This window comes from Hippocampus bargibanti, linkage group LG07 (genome assembly GCF_051943395.1).
Source record: "Hippocampus bargibanti isolate YZ-2025 linkage group LG07, ASM5194339v1, whole genome shotgun sequence".
Classification (NCBI taxonomy): Eukaryota; Metazoa; Chordata; class Actinopteri; order Syngnathiformes; family Syngnathidae; genus Hippocampus; species Hippocampus bargibanti.
Window position 1 is genome coordinate 20,116,222 of NC_142740.1, and position 17,245 is coordinate 20,133,466.

Here is a 17,245-nt window from a genome sequence, read left to right on the forward strand (position 1 = left end):
TGGGAAGTGGAGTCTAATTCACCCACGCAGCATGTGTTGTATTTTTTTCACCCACTTGGACATTGAATCGGTCGTTTTTTTATAATAAAATGATTTATTATTGTGACATATTGTTTGGTACATAAAACCTGCTACAGCAAAGATTATTCCCTTTGCAAACACAAATAAAGTTAGATGAGGAAAAACGTGTCAGCCATTTGAATGCTGTGCAAAACGTCCCTCAGACTAAATACAAAGATATGTCAAGAATATTGAGCCAATACTGGCGAACAGGACTTTCTACAGAGAGAACCCAAATGGCCTGTTTATTCAGGAGTGAGGAGGCTTGGGAGGAGGCGTTGTTTACATCATAAATGACAAATATCATTACACACAGGGTCTTAAATGACACCGAAATAGATGTGGATACACAAAAATAGTTTGTGACGCACAGGCATTTTGGATAGAAACATGCTGAAGATCAAGGTGTTAAGAAGCAGACATTGTCCTGTGTTATTATAATAGACGCACAACATTCCATGTTACCCTTTGTGCCAAACTATGGATACAAAGTTGAATGAGACGCACGCCAGGATAAAGCAATTCAGCAAAAGGAAAAATGACTTCACTGGAATTAGAGAGTTCGGTGTGGAATAACTTTTAAGTGTCAATACATGTCTTCAGGGAAATTATTGGATCATAAATATGTTTACCAAATATAATTGATTTTAATAAATAGAAAGGGTACAAGACATAACCATGTAAAGTTAATTGGAATAAAATGAGCATGAAGTTAACCTATGAAAAAAATACTGGCTGGCAAGTGTTTTCCGTTTTATTCGGAAAAAACTGTGCCCAATAGCTGAACTAAACCAGGGTGCATTTTTTTTCTCATTTACAGGGCATTGGGTACCAGGTCATTAAAAACATAGAAGAACGGATGTGAAATGCTGAAAGTAGCTTTAAATCAAGTGTGAAATGTAAGAACAAACCAAAAGTTGCATTTCCCCAAACCTGAGTGTTTAACTTGTAGGACAATGGCCTCACTTGTGAAGAAGACAAAGACAAACTTCTGAAAGACTTCTACGGTTATATACATATCGCACACCAGAGTGACACAAACTCTGGTGAGTGGGCGGTGTGCAGAGGCAAGGATTACACTTCAGCAACTCAAATGAGATACCTTGTACAGAGGAATTCCCGACAAAAAGATACATCAATAAATAAATAAAATCTTAATTTGTCATCACAAAGAAATATAACTGTGTAATGAATGAAAAGCAACAGACTAAGGCAAAAAATGTTGGCTGCAATTTTGTTTCATACTTTGCTGCTTCAGTTTGTGATTCACGTAGCTTCTATGTTGTTGTTGTAATTAGTTGGTTTTATGTTTTAAATTAAACATGAAAATTATCAAGAATAGTGTAATTATTGACGCTTTCTTCACTTTTGGATCCAAGTAAAATATTCTTTCCTTCAGCATGTCACAAGTTTTTTTTCATGCTGACCTTACATAAATGAAACACAAAACTGTCTATCCCCACACTTGGGCCTAAACTGTACATGTTTTTTTCACTGACATGAGCCATAAGAGAAAATTTGACAAAGCCATAAAATAAGACAAAGCAACTCTCTCACAGTGTACAACTTGATGAACAAATAGGTAAATACTATGTGTTATGAGGATGCTAGAATCTGGTTTGCTGTTTCACATCAATTAATACTTGGAATTGTGAGATGATGCAGGAAAGTACCACACCAATAAAAACAATAATACATTCTGCGCTAAAATGAAACAACTGCTCAAAAAATCATGAATGTGTGCTCTGTATCTTGACAATGGTGAACAAATGGACAAATGGGTGAAAAATCAAACCGGGGTCACAAATAACACACACAAAACAGCCAAAGCAAACTATGCCAGTGACATTATTTCTTGTGACTATGTAGCTTCTGCACAATTATCATTCAAAACCAGAGCAAAAAGAAACCCTATTCATTCAGCAACATTTGGGAACATTTGAAATCAAACATTTTGGAAATTTTCTGGACATGTGGAAAATCACAAGCTCCTTCTACATTTTCCCTCTCTTTGAACAACAATATAAAATGTACCTTGAGAATATATAATTCAAATTCAGTCATTAAATATCTCATCAGGTCTGAAGTACGGTTCAACAAAATGTACAATGAAGTGATATGGTTGTAACAATGCTGCAAAAGATGCACTACAATAACATCAATACCAATGTTTTGCTTCATATTAATACGCCAATGCCCATCCATCTGCTTTAAAACTACCTCGCAAAAAAAAAAAAAAAAAAAAGAAATAAACAAACACAAAATAAGAATAATAATGTCATAAACTTGACCGTGCCTCCTCAAATATGATTTTGCCATCCCATAACAGCCCCACAAAAAGTAGGAGCACTATATTCACAAATACACATTTAACCGCCACAAGCAGACAATGTTTGGAGTGTAGCTGTTGAGCTTGACAAATTCAAGTGCATCTTTCTAAAGCTTTAAGATAAAGATAAAGCTCCCTTTTTTTCGGTAAAATTCCAGCAATTAACTGAATAAACATGTCCAATAAAATTACTTACAATACAAATTGTGAGTAAAATGATTTTTTAGCTCAAAATGAGCCTCTCATGTAGCCATAAATGTGCTTCTGTATAATGGACAAATATACAACAAATTTCTAAGTGCAGTGCTAGCTCTTGACTGATTGGATTGTTCTGAGAAAAAAGTGTTACCATGAGCCATTGACTCACTCAGTCAGTCACAATTATGGTACAAGTTCAATCCAATCCTTTTTGAGAAAGAAAAAAAATCTTAATTACAAGGGTTAGCCAAGTCATAAAACAACGTCCCATGAAACTGCTGTGGTGCAACGCTGATGTAACACACACACGAACTATACCCAGGCAGACAATGAAGCCTGCTGCGAGCTCGACTTCAAGCTCAATTATGAAGTGGTCAAGGAATGATTGGCAGCTTCTCAACAGTCATTCGACTGGATTCTTTTTCCCCAGAGTTGAAACGGAGTTACGGTTATATTTCATATTGTGTTTACCTTGATCTGCACATGTGCAGAGTTGATAAACGGTTTACTCAAAATCATGGATTACCTGAAAGGGAAGGGGGTTGTTGGCTTTTGGGAAAATTTTCAGGGAGAACGATTGAGGGAAGAAGCCAATGAGTGGAAGGTGTTACTTTGTCATCAGAAGGTGGCAAATAGAGCAAAAAGAGACTGAAAGAGTCACAGAAAGGCATACAAATGGGTGTTGTTGGAAATTTCAGTTTTACATGTTGTCATTTGGCTCCTTGCTAAGGAACCAAAAAGAGTACTGAAACACTCAATGGGTGGAAATGAAGTTAACTTGCAAAGTTTCATTTCAGGTTTCACCTGAAAATTTACTCGCAAGCCAAATGAACATAACTTTCTTTGTGAGTAGAGTATATGAATGTCCCTCTTTCTCTCTCTGTCTGTCTTTTTTGTTTTTACAGATAAAGGCACAAAAGATATGGGAAGCACATTGTATTTTAGCATGAACATTCCAAGTCTTCAGAAAGTTAAAACTTGCAAATTTCTTCTTGATTTGTTTTACAGTCGACAACAACATGCATTACTGATGCCAAGAGCAGTTAAGTGGACAAGTAACGACCTGAAGCTACACTGTGGGCACTTCAATTGTTTAGGTTTACTCGGGTTGGTTCAGGGGGGTGAAGAGGGCTAAAATCGTACTATGTGGGCCCAGTTTAAGGATATAAAAGCAAGTCATTTTTATTTTTCATACAAGGATGTTCGTCAGTATTTTTTGAAATCCAAGCCAATTTATATGAAGGTTTAAATGTTGGGACACTGAGAAAGGGTTGCCGTTCCACAGCAATAATTTCCACATTGGAAATTGTCGCAAGAATGATGACAGTTCACATGGCAAGCACTGCATACCAGCAGATGCCCTTGAGCAAAACACCTCAAACTGTATTTATAAGAGTATGCCTTTACGTATTGCCTGCTCCCTATTACATAAAGGAACAGTGTGATGAATTTGGAGCCCTGTAACAAAAAAATCCACCATTTCAATATAGCAAATTGAAAACACTATTCTTTTAGGGTCCATGCCTCAGCTGACAATACTATGCCCAGGAATCCTGCATGAGTATACATTTAGCCTATGATTATGTAAAATGTTGAATACACTATCGTTAGATGTATTTTAAACAATTTGGAAGAAAAATAACTTGTAGCTGCGTATGATGCACATTGGTGGTGTGGACTTCTCAAATTTCAGATTGAACTGAACTCACTTGAAATATTTTAACATTAAAACCAAAAAGCAAGACATTTCCCAGAGCCTTCAAATTCGATCCACCAAAATGCTGAACAATGGAGTCCAAAAGAATAATACATGTAATATCAGATGCTACCATGGTATCGTTACCAGTGACACTAAAAAGTCATTTTGAATTTCATGTTATTTCAGCAAAATAACAGTGCTAACTGAAATTGAGAAAAACATGTCAAAAAGAACTTTCACAAAATAGGAGCGGCAAGTTAAAAAGGTGGCCTCATATATTTGTGTTGCAACACAATGGTATGACTGCATAAAGTACCTGTATGCGGGCTTGTGTTCTAAACAGCACATAAGATCATGGCATAAAGGACCTCATTCAGCCGTGTGTAACAAAAGAACAGAGCATTTGTTTTGGACACGTCAGCCGCAGTTCCACCTGAAACCTCTAGGAGAGTGCAAATATCCTGAAACGTGTGCCCTGATAGGACTCTCATCCACTGACTAGAATTCAGCAAACTCTTTTGCACACTTTTCTGTTTGCGAGACACGAATGTCCTCTTCTTCGTAGTCATCAAAGTTGCTTGTGTCTCCTGGTCCTCTGCACTTGGGTAGAAACGGGGCTTCAACCTAACAGAGACGTTCTGGTTAAATAGCAATGTACAGATACACAATGGCAAATTACATTTTCAGTTCCCTGAAGGCAAATGAAGGGACATTTCAAAATACCTTTCTCTCATATATAGCAATCCAGTCTGTTGTGGAGAACCACTTGTGATTTTTGATGTCATTAACACCATTTTTAAGATTTCCATATCGTTTTGTCAGATCCACCTGAAGCAGATTTCTCAGCAGATCTTTCAGGTCGGAGCTGAAATGTGAGGGGAATCGTACCTGCAGGTGTAAACACAGTACAGCAACTGTAAATGTTAAACTGGAGCCAAAAATATACAAACACAAGTTGATGTGACATTCAACCCTTGCACCTTGCCAGACACAATTTTCTCATAGATTTGAATAGGCTGATCAGCAAAAAATGGAGGATAGCCGGCAGCCATTTCATAGATGAGGACGCCAAGTGCCCACCAGTCCACAGCTTTATTGTAGCCCTGGAAAAGAAATAAAGCAATCACTTCTACAACTACTTCATATTTCAGACTGGAAGTCACGCTATTTTTCATAGTTTTCTCGGGTCTTGCGACTGGTCCTAAAGTGCGTGCAATGTATGTCTATTACAATGAGAGCTTTGAATCGGACCTAAAATCTCTGCTTCTTAATTCTGTTCCCGCCGGTAATGTACCAAAGGTATATGCCAATGGCCAAAAGAAAGAAGAAGTGGAAGACAAAGAGGTAGTAGTTTTTGAGACAAATGTTACATTTCTCAAGTGTAGCAGGGGGCTTCCTTTCACCACACCAGTATTTTCCCTTTGGCCACGGAGTAACGCAGAATTCTAGTCAAGGTAAGGCATTCTGTAACTAAAAAGGATAACTTTTGCAACAATAAATTTCATCCAATCTGAACTACTTTAGAAAATTGGATGTACTGAAATGTACTCGACCACAAGACCATGCTGAGAATTGGTGTGTTTGGATAGGCAAAATGCTTTGATTCTGCAAATTGGAAGCAAGTCATAACTGAGACGCTAAACTTTTCAACGACCGCCCCCCATCCAAAAAAAAAAAAAAAAAAAAAAAAAATCAATAGAATTTACCTTGCTGAGGATGATCTCTGGAGCCAAATACTCCGGAGTTCCACACAATGTCCATGTTCTGCCTTTGACTCTTTTGGCAAAACCAAAGTCTGTGACCTGAAGGCCGAAGAACAGAAACACAATGGTCAGATGGAATGCTGTTTTTGAACCACATATATCCAGAAGTCCTGTTGTCCAGAAGTGATGTTGACAAAATGCCATACCTGAATGTACCCATGTTGATCAATGAGGAGGTTTTCAGGCTTCAAGTCTCTGTAGATGAGGTCTAAGGAGTGGAGGTACTCAAAGGTGAGCACTATCTGGGCTGCATAAAATCGTGCATGGTGTTCACTGAAACAAGGAATGGCAGACAGTAGGGTGAGTCTTGCTCTAACTATTGGATTAAACCCAATTGTTTTTTTTTCCTCAACAATGACAAGCCATCGTGGCTGTTATTGGGGTGGTGGTAAATAACCCAATACAGGGGAATGATACCAGGCCACGATATCCTTCAGCGGTACTGAAGGCAAAAACATTCAATATCTACTTGTCAAGAGTTGGTGCTACAGTGAGGCCGTTTGAAACATCATGAATCTGATTAAGCATTGTATCTAACATTGACACCAAAGCTAAAGATAAAAACAAGTCCAATTAATAATCTCCCATTACCTGTTCATTATCACGCCGATCACTCAAGATTGAGTACACTTTTTTACATTGAAGTGTTCATTGTGGTTGACATATTTTTACACTTGTGTGGACAGTGAGGATTATGACACGAAATGCATTACATTTTTGGAATCCACTTTCCCATATGTGCCGTTAAATTATAGTCTGATCATGCTTGTTCTTGTTTATACTTGAAAAGTGGCTCAAATCTCATGATTTTAATATTCTATGAGGTTCCAAACAATAACTGCAACTCCATGACCACATACCTGAACCTTCCAATACGCCTGAGGTGTGAGAACATCTCTCCACCTGGCACATATTCCATGACCATATAGAGGTTTGAGTTGTCCTGTTGACCGAGGGAGATGAAACTTGAGACCGGAAATTGTTATATTGTACCATCAATAGTGGCATACACAAGAGGGGGGGGGTGTATAAATGCTTGCATGAAGAGATCAGCACCCACCTTGAAAGCATATTCCAATCTGACCAGGAAGGGGAAGGAGACTGCCTGTAGTATTCTCTTTTCATTTAACGTGTGTTCTATCTGTTTCAATTTCACCACCTGCCACACCAAGAGGGAACATTACGCTTGTATGTATACGCTTGTATGTGTTTGAAACTATCATCAACAGTTACTTTTAGAGTTCATTTCAGTTATCTCAGGTCAGATTCAGGGACATTTTAAGTGCTTTCAAATCATGTCATTTAAGATTTGCTCACAGTTGTGGTATGTTTGACCAATAAAATATGTGAATACTTGACTCTAAATGTTTACGGTGGTCTCTCAAATACTAGGGCAAGCTAACGCTAATCGAGCAAAAGTGTCAAAGAGAAGAAACAAACACGGTAAAATGCACAGTACCAAGACAAAGTATCTCAATGTCAACTGACTCCCAAACTTGTAATGCATATAGCTATCTTTGAAGGAACTACTCACTTATTAGGTAATGTTTGTTCAATGATTAAGGGGTCGTGATTGACAAATTTTACAATCATTTCTCATTCCATGATTATCAATTCAGAAATGTATCAAATTCTGATGAATCAAAAGATGAGAAGTTGTTTTTCAGAACCAGTGGACCTACTTTTTGTTTGTCCAAAACCTTCATGGCATAGAACTGGTTTGTTCCTTTATGCTTTACCAGCAAGACTCGGCCGAATGAGCCAGTTCCTAGAGTCTTGAACCGATCAAAGTCGTCCAGGCACGTTGTGCTCTGAGGAAACATCCAGTTAGCGTCATGAGATGAAATGCTTCAATTCTAAGAAGATCGGGTCATACCTAAACTGAAGGGGTACATACTGTTTTTTTTAACACCCCAAGTAAAATTATGCAATCTGCTACAATTCAGTAACGACGAAATTTGCACAAGAGGAAGTAACTGAGCACTATCGATCAATGTATCTTCAAAGATATGATGATGTAAGAGAAATAAATATACATCTAATTAAGTAATATCTTACCTGTGGTGGACACTCCCATTTTCTTAAAAAATCTTCTTTGGCTTTAGCTAAGAACTCTTTCACTGAAAAAAACAGCACAAAATAAATGGCGTACATTAAGCATCCGCACACTGTCGGTCACTATCAAACAACATTTAGGGTAAAGTGCATTTTAAGGTCAGGCATGTTTCAGGTAATGAAGATACACTACTCATTGACAAAACAGGAAAAAAATGAACCAAACCACATGGCAGCTCAGCAAGAAATATAAGTGATGCAAATAGCTTTGGAAGGTTAGACAAGACTGGCCAAATTTAAAACGAAGCAGTTCTGCATCTCTTTGGGAAAGAATTGAGTGTTAATACTTATATAACAATGGGCAGGCGAGGACTAAGAGACAAAAGGCAGACCGTAACAGAGACAACAGTGCAGGCATTTGAAAGAATGTTCTGGAAGGTCAACTCAGACATGAGAAATCGGGAGTCACAGAGTCACTGAAGCGCTGCCAATCAAGAGGGTAACACACTACAGGGTTAAATTGAACCAAGCATCCACTCTGTGACTGAGGATGTCTCAGAGAAGGGTGAGCATACCAAAGGTCTCTACAAAATCGCCAAGTAGTTTTCGGGAACATTGAGCCACATGGATGGAAGTGATGAGGAAGAAAAAGAGAAGGAGAAAAATTTATAAAGTGTCTGAAACAGCAACATTTGTGATTCAAGTGGATTTAATGGAACACAAAACAGAAAGACAAAAGACAACATACACAGTACATCGCGCACCACCAAGCCCTGTCCACAAAATACATTTTTTTCTTCTCAGACCTGTGGGAACATTCATTATAAAATGTTGTCCACAGAGTATGTTATGATATGTGAGAACAATTATTGCGTCATTGTTCAACATTACAACAGTCCAACACACAATACCACAGACACATAAACCACATTAAGAGGTCCAAGACAAACAAAAATAAATGACAATAAGACAGTTGTGAACACAGACAATGTACCACGGTGTGGAATATATCCCAGGTGGTACAAACTGACATGAGACCCATAATATTGTGCTCTAAAGATTCAAAAAACCTTTGACATGTTTGTTAATTTTATTTGAAGCTGTGCATCGCCGTTTTACTTTCCACAAGGGGTGGGACAGGATTTTGATATGCCAATAAAATGCGACACTATCTCTCACAGTATTGAAAGAATTATCAGACAATCAAAATCGCCACTGACACAAATACACAAAATCTGTCTGAACTGACGGCAATTGAAATGCATTTGATTTTTTTAATTTGCTTATAAACCTCTAATGCGCAGTTTCCACAGAAAATGTTTTCAAAATCACATTGTCACACAAGCAAGAAAGCTGATATAGCTCACATTTTGAAATGTTGCAAAGGATTCTTCTGACATGGGAGCTGCGGAGCACTTACTTAACTTATCCCACATGATGGTGAACTCAGAGATAAGCGGCACCTCACTTTTGTGTCCTCTCTGCTCGTGGCTATTTTTACGACATCTGTGAAAAAAGCGGCTGGCGAACGTGTGATCCTTTCCTTGGGCCATTAAGAGATATTTCTTTTTATAGTATAAAAGACACAGGGAAAAATACACTTTCCAGACAGCGGACTAGATGAGAAATGGCAACTTCCTGTATTAAGTCAAGTTCTCTGCAACACTTGGCTAACCACATAACGTTAAGCTTCCTGTTCAAGCACTCCCCTTTAGTTTCATTGACTGTCCCTTTGCATGTTAATGTTATTTATTTATTTTATTTATTTTTTGGTGCCACTGTGTCCTCTGCACCAACTTTGTAATGGACATTATGATATAAGTTTTCTAAATCACGATTATGGTATAATTGCAATTAATCGTTGAGCCATACTTCAACCAGAGGACAACATGCATGGACGGACTAGCTATTCCTTGAGACAAATTTATTAACTGATCAGGGATATTTTTCACATTTGAAAGACAGTTAATAAATTGGGTTGTAGTGTTCTTACTGTGCTTGTACACACTACATTTAAAGGACAACCGGCACCATTTTTTGTTTTTGTTTCCCACTGACATCAGAAAAACGTTTTATAGCATTTAAAATACCCAAATCAGGCAGGCTGATATTTTTAGTTAAATGAAAAACACCAATAAAAATGACTTCAAAATGAATCCGGAAATGGTCAGTTTCAGAAGGTTCCACCCCTCTGTTCGTGACGTCACGCCAAGACGTCGTGCCTTGCTCGAGAATCAAAACAATGGCTTCAGATTCGGAGAAGATGTTTTCTTGTTCTTGTTCTTCTGAAGAGGAAAGCATAAATGTTTGCAATTGATTCTAGGAGTCCTCCCATATCAATTCGAGCCATCAATGACAGCAATGTAGCACCCAGAAAAAGCACAAGATTGCGCCCAAGCTCCGTTGGAGATGTGTTTCTAACAACATTTTCCCTTTTGGACACTACAATTAAACAAACATCATCCATATTGTAGAGAGTAGTGAAAGGAAAATGAAGCATCAAGAACACTTCATTAAACAGTTGTATTGTTTGAACCCAGTAGTCCAGGGGTCCCCAACAACCAATCCGCTGACTGGTTGCGGAGCGTGGTCCATTTGGTATCGGGCCTCACAGAGACATACTTTTCTTGTATGCTATGGTTTTTGATGGCAATCAGTCAAACACACCACTCTACTCTGACAACCAACTCGTCAATTACATTTGAAAATGCAATATAAACAGGGCTGGGTGTTATATGATAGAGATTTGTGATATTACATAACTAACTCTGAACATGCAGTATTTACACCATCACGGTCAAATTATGTTGGAAATGTGTGCAGCGGTAGCTAATCAGACTTTGTATTTTACCATTGGTCAGAAGTTGCAAGTCGAAATAAAGAACCCCCCTCAAAAAACAAGCAGTACACATAAAGTGATAGGAACAAATTGATGAAATGTACATCTAAACAAACAGCCATGATTTCCTAAGATGAAACTATTTCGAAGAGAAGTTTGTCCTCTGACACTATCTCCAGAGTCACATGGAGGTGAAAGCTGTTGTGGATGGTGTATCGTCAAAACCAAGACAATACCAGAAACCTGTTGAGTTATTTGCACAAGTAGCACACAAGTGATCAAGTGGAAAGCACGATCATGGAAGCAGAGTTTGCACAGCGTGACCATGTAAACATCAGCAGTTTAGTTGTGAATGACTCGCCGGCAACTACCACATGTGAGCAAGAATCAATTGTGTGATCTTTCAAACAGATGATACGAAGTCCATATGTAGGATCATAACTTTAAAACAGGTCCATTTCTTATTGGTTTGCTTTGTTATATTATAATATTCTATATTTTTTGGATTATTGACAAAAATTGTTTCAAAAAAATTACCGGAAAGTATATTTTTCGTCAGAACCAAAGCTTTAAAACTGGAAAATTTAAAGCAATGAAAAAAAAAATGGTTGCCGCTCCGTGAACAATTTTTACTTGTCTCAACTGGTCCATAACAAAAAAAAAATGGGGACCCCTTGTCTGGACAATACTGTTGGTTACAAGAGATGGGTTTAAAAAAGGGTCAATCCGTGAAGTAAGCCCTGGCTGCACAGCACAGATTGTGGTGTGGCTCGACAATGGGTGGAACCAGACGTTTGACTCCACCTAAATCGATTATTGATATTGTAGAGCCTTACTATATCTTTCTTCGCTTTATTATTTATTTGGTGACTTCAATGATGCACCTTAAAAAATTACAAACCCCAAGGACTGACTGAAAACTCCACCACACAGGGAGTCCGTTTTATGTCAGGGAGATGTGGCATTGCACCAATCACCACATTTCTAAGTGGAGAAAGTCTTTTGACCCCAATTTGAACCCAATGGCTGAAACAAATCCCTTATTTTCAGGCCCCTAAACAGGCTTGATGAGCTTTTATGGTTGTACAACTCTCTGTTCACCAATAATGGACATCAAATAGCCGTTTCGACGACTGGTTTGTGGTTGTATTCCTTGCTGAGTTGCCAACTTTAACTTTAATTGATTTCAAAAAAAGTAGTTTCAGTACAGTAGTTCAGCCTGAGAAATACCTAATATAAATACAGTAAAGTCTCGTTATATCGATATTCAAGGGAGTCCGAAAAAATATCGATATAACCGGGACTATCGATATATCCGACCCTGTTTGCATGTAATTTTCTCCGTGCGTGCATAGAAATAGTATCGATATAACCGGGACTATCGATATATCCGATATCGATATAACGAGACTTTACTGTAAATATCCATCCATCCATTCATTATACATCCTTCCTTGAGAGTTTTGAAAGGAGCTTAGAAATTAAATGTATTATTATTATTATTATTATTATTATTATTATTATTATTATATAATTAGGGTCACAGGGGGGCGCTGGAGCCGGTCCCAGCCGTCTTCGGGAACTAGGCGGGGTACACCTTGAATTGGTTGCCAGCCAATCGCGGGGCACACAAAGTAAAACAACAGTAACTCTCACACTCACACCTAGGGACAATTTGGAGTGTTCAATCTGCTTACAATGCATGTTTTTGGAATGTGGGAGGAAACCGGAGGACCCAGAGAAAACCCACGCGGACCCGGGGAGAACATGCAAACTCCACACAAGGAGGCCACAGCGGCACACAAGCCGGAGACCTCTGCACTGCGAAGTCGGCATGCTAACCACTCAACTACCAGGCCACCCTACGATAAACAAATACTCTACTTAAATTAAACTTGATTGAATTTATTTGACAAAAGTGTTTATTAACATGATACTTGATCACCCATAAAAGCACTTGCTTTGAGAGTGCCTGTCCTTGAGCTATTTCCTTACAGACAACTCCCATACGATGGGCCTCAACCTTAACATAAACCTCCCTCGTTGGAGTATGTTGTTTGCATAACAACATCATCATACCATTACACACAACAGCCCCAGCCGCCAAACAGGAACTACTGGTGTTTTCAATGAGAAGTAAGCTCAACTGCATGCATTACTGCCAGTCAGAAAACAAGATAAGATCAGTGCTCAGGACAAGGAAATAGCTGATTGCCTTCTGTTACTAGTGCAACTACTACAAACATCTTTTCTGACAGAATTGTGAATTACTACAATGAGTGATGACAGGAAACAAAACAATAAATTTCAACGTTTTGATTACTTGTTGAATGCAGGTTCAGACTTACCAGTGGGGTTGTTCCAATCGCGATTTTTAGATGACAATACCAATACTATGAGCATGGTCGGCCAATACTGATACTTGATCATGTGAATTTGGGATACAATGTTCAAATTTTGACCTAGAAGTCACTTTTTCTAAAAAAAAAATCAACAGATGTGTTGATTTTTATGTCATTTAATTCATCAAATTAAAAAAAACATGTTATGCAAATATAACAAAAGCAAATCACAGATCATTCACTTTTATTCCATAAAGATCGAAGTTTTTGCGCGAGACATCTACAGATTGGGCTAATTGCATAATATGAGTGTAATTTAGTCATTCTCAATCACATTAGTTTTGTGAGAGTTTTCAGGCATTCTGTGAGAAACTATCCAATTTTACCTGTCTGATCTTAAAGCAGTGTCTTCAATTCCAATGACTATCACAGTTTTGGGTTCACCTTAATCGACTCCAGGGAGTGGCAGTTACATGTATACCCCATCCGCTTAACAGTCGTGAAATTGTGAGTTCAAATCTGTGTTTCAGCCATCCATGTTTGGAGTTTCCATGTTCTTCCAACACGAATGTGAATTTTCTCTGGCGTATGCGTTTTTCTTTTATTTACTTTTGTGAACATCGAAATAATGCATATGCACATAATGCGTCTGTCAACACGCTTATACAGGTGCTTGTTCGGCCTACTTGCTGAACATGCGCTAATCAACTGAATCTTGGGAGAAGCACACCTCAACTGGGCAGAGCCTGGTCAGTGACGGACTTGTAGTATGATATCTCGCCTGCTCCAAGACACTGAACAAAATTTATCGAGTAGCCTGACAGCGCGACCGCTGTAAACGACAAAAAAAGTCGTGTCGTTTGAGGGGACCATTAGTCAGCATGCACAGGCTCCATTTCACCCACAGCTCAAGTGAAAACAGGCAGTGCAGAAAATGGATGAATGGATATACATACCCAGATTTCACATAAACAGTATGTACATTGATGCAATGACATTATTATTCAATACTGTATACCGATGGCTCATGCGCTCCGAGGCTGACCCCTATGACCATATAAGTAGAGCATAGGCCATTACTAAAACCCTGCACTTCCTTCAAGTGAAAGAAGCTATGATGTATTTAAACTGGAAATGCATATTTTGTTTTGAAATGTATTCTTGGAATATTACTTTTATTTTAATTTGTTTTCTATACAATGCTTTGTACAGCTGCAGTGGTGGTCAAAGCACTATATAAATTCTGCTCAGTTGAGTAAAAATAGCTCACTAGGGATCGTACATCCTGATGTCCTAATAAGGTTGTATAAGTCATCATTTGGAAACATTTGTACAGATTTTCAGAAACACAAAATTACATATTCATATATGTGTTCTCTCTTTTGTAAAACGGGAGAACTAGCATGTAAGAAACTGGTATCCATTAGCATTGCCCAGTAGTCAAGTAGTTCAAGTCGTGTTGAAAAGGTTGGTGACCCCTGGCATGGTGTTCGTGACATTGTAAAGTGCAAATTGGCAAAGTGTGACTCAATAAAGGACGTTAACCATGTAATTACGCTACTGGGTAATTTTGTAGTTGGGAATACTCAAAAATTCACATTTTTATTTTGCGGTAACAAAGCAGCTACACATTACGCATTAAATGCACCAATGCATAAACAACGAAAACATGATAAGTTGAAGGATTGCTCACTATGTATGTCTCGTACAGCATAAACAGACGACAGCAATATCTACATGCCAATGCCCTGCCAAAACACGACATTCAGTACTGGTCGGTACTATAATGATAAGAGCGGTGCAACATCAGCTAATAAAACTGCTCATCGCACACATTACAGTACAGTACAGTATAGTGCGGTAGGCGCTGTCACACTGAAAAATGCCGAAACAGCATCTAACAAAACGGGCGGTGTTGAGTGGTGCTTACCGCTTTCTTGCTCATTGCCTTTCTTGGTTGTAGATGCGTTCCCCATCTCGGGCAGACCAGGCGATGCACAGCTGGCTACGAGCGACGATGGACGCGGTAACGGTGCGGCTTGCTCGCGAGCTAGCGACTCCTACTCCTCCGTTAGCAAGCTAACAGATTTCAACGAGATTAACGAGCCCCAACATAAATTTCGCCTCGTTGTCAACAGAGGACCAATATGCTCTGCAAACAGCAGTCGTCTTATTAGATAAAAGGTCTGCTCGCATTCAAGTAGACCTGGGCTGCAATAAAAACATGATCCAGGTTTATACCCTGTTTGCTGTCGTTGTATGCTGCGTTCACGTTGTGCGGGAAGAGCCGGTTGAACCATCAAGACGGATGAAGTGATGCATTCACCTCTTCGAAAATCGCACTTATATTTAAAATATTTCTCTTATGCAGCGATTCGTTTAACAAGTGACGATTAAGGATATACAATATTGAATTAATTGGCATCACTGTCATGTACGTATGTGTCAAATGTAAATTTCTCCACTGCGAGACCAATAAAGGTAAATCCAATCCAATCCAATGCATTAATTTTTATTGTTTTGCCGCATCATTCACACATCTGAATTTTTTTTGTAAGATGACCACATTAATATGCACACATTGTATGCTATTGTTTAGGAAGTCCCTAAATGCATGCGCATTTTACCAGGTTGAAATTCCCCATGTTTTTGTCATGATCTGGTTGGCGACCAACGGGGGGCGCTGTCGGCCCCGCCTGCACCTGCACAGGTGCTGGTCGTCCCGATCAGATTGGCGACCAGCGGGTAGCGACGTCAGCCCTGCCTGCAGCCTCGCAGGTGCTGGTCGTTATAATCAATAACACTTAAAAGGACACCTGGCACGATCATCCGGTGCCGATTCATTGTTTGTTTGCTGCTTGGTTGCAGCATGCATTGTGTACGTGTTTGTTTAACCTTGGCGGACTTTTACACTTGGTTTTCTTTTGCTGCTTTGTATTTTTTCCATTTAGATCATTTTGATGTTTTACATTTTGTTCCTGCTGACTTTATTTTAATACAATTTGTCAAACAACCTCCTGCTCCCTCCTGCCTGCTTTTTGGGATCCGAACCCGCCATCACCACCTCGCAAAACGTGACAGTTTTAACATATTTGGCCCCCAAAAAATTATTCGGACTGATTTATGACTGATCGTAAACAGAATTATGCATATCAAGAGCAAACCATGTACTGCACTGTGTACTGTGAAATCCTTCCAACATTTAAATCTCAAGAGCTGCGTTTAATTTGTGGACAGAAACAATAGCTATATGAGATGAAACATTTTTGTGTATGTAAAAGACCATTGTTTTATAAGAAAACAATTAATCGGGTGCTATAATTATCCATCAATAGTCAATGGAATAAACAAAAACTACACTGAATATATACATACTGTATTTATTTTATGACAATTAAATGAATCAACAGTTTAAATCTATAATGAAGAAATAATAAATAAATGTGTTGTCAAATAATTTTGGGCTAGGCATGCTAAATAACATTATCAAGTATTTCACTACATTTAAAAATATAAATGCTTAAACATTTTAAGTCAGTGCAACATCACGCACAGTTTGAACATTTAACTGAACGATTCTGTCATGTAACACTATTACAAGGGTGTCAAACTCATTTTAATTACTGGCCATTTTGAAGTTACAGTGAGACCTCAACTTACGAACTTAATTGGTTCCCAGACAGAGTGTGTAAGGCGAAAAGTGTGTATATAAAAAAAATCCCATAGGATTAAAATGGGAATAATCCGTTCCCGGGATTCCATAAAATACACTTTTCAACTAAATAAGCCTTAAAACTACACACAACATACCTTATTATATGTATAATAAATGTGCAATTGTATTGTAATGAAAGAAATACACTGCATTGTATCATAAAGTCACTTTATTTACATTTGTGATGGTCATTGATGGCTTGATGGAATGGCGTTGGAGGTCGAAGGTCAAAGGGAATTGCTGTT

The 17,245-nt window shown here is 38.4% G+C and overlaps 1 protein-coding gene across 2 annotated transcripts; it reads right to left on the minus strand.

Annotated features, from left to right (window-relative positions):
* Window positions 1-108: 108 nt before the first annotated feature.
* Window positions 109-15,578, minus strand: prkacba (protein kinase, cAMP-dependent, catalytic, beta a). Of its 2 annotated transcripts, none has more exons than XM_089001130.1 (10): window positions 15,216-15,578; window positions 8,108-8,169; window positions 7,732-7,860; window positions 7,110-7,208; window positions 6,910-6,992; window positions 6,196-6,322; window positions 5,993-6,088; window positions 5,267-5,389; window positions 5,010-5,174; window positions 109-4,910 (listed from the first exon to the last, which is right to left on the minus strand). In XM_089001130.1, the coding sequence occupies exons 1-10, from the start codon at window positions 15,259-15,261 to the stop codon at window positions 4,785-4,787; spliced, it is 1,056 nt and encodes a 351-aa protein (XP_088857256.1). In that variant the 5' UTR covers window positions 15,262-15,578; the 3' UTR covers window positions 109-4,784. The 2 variants fall into 2 exon arrangements, with proteins under 2 accessions (XP_088857256.1, XP_088857255.1); XM_089001129.1 differs by lacking the exon at window positions 15,216-15,578 and adding an exon at window positions 9,525-9,711.
* Window positions 15,579-17,245: the final 1,667 nt, after the last annotated feature.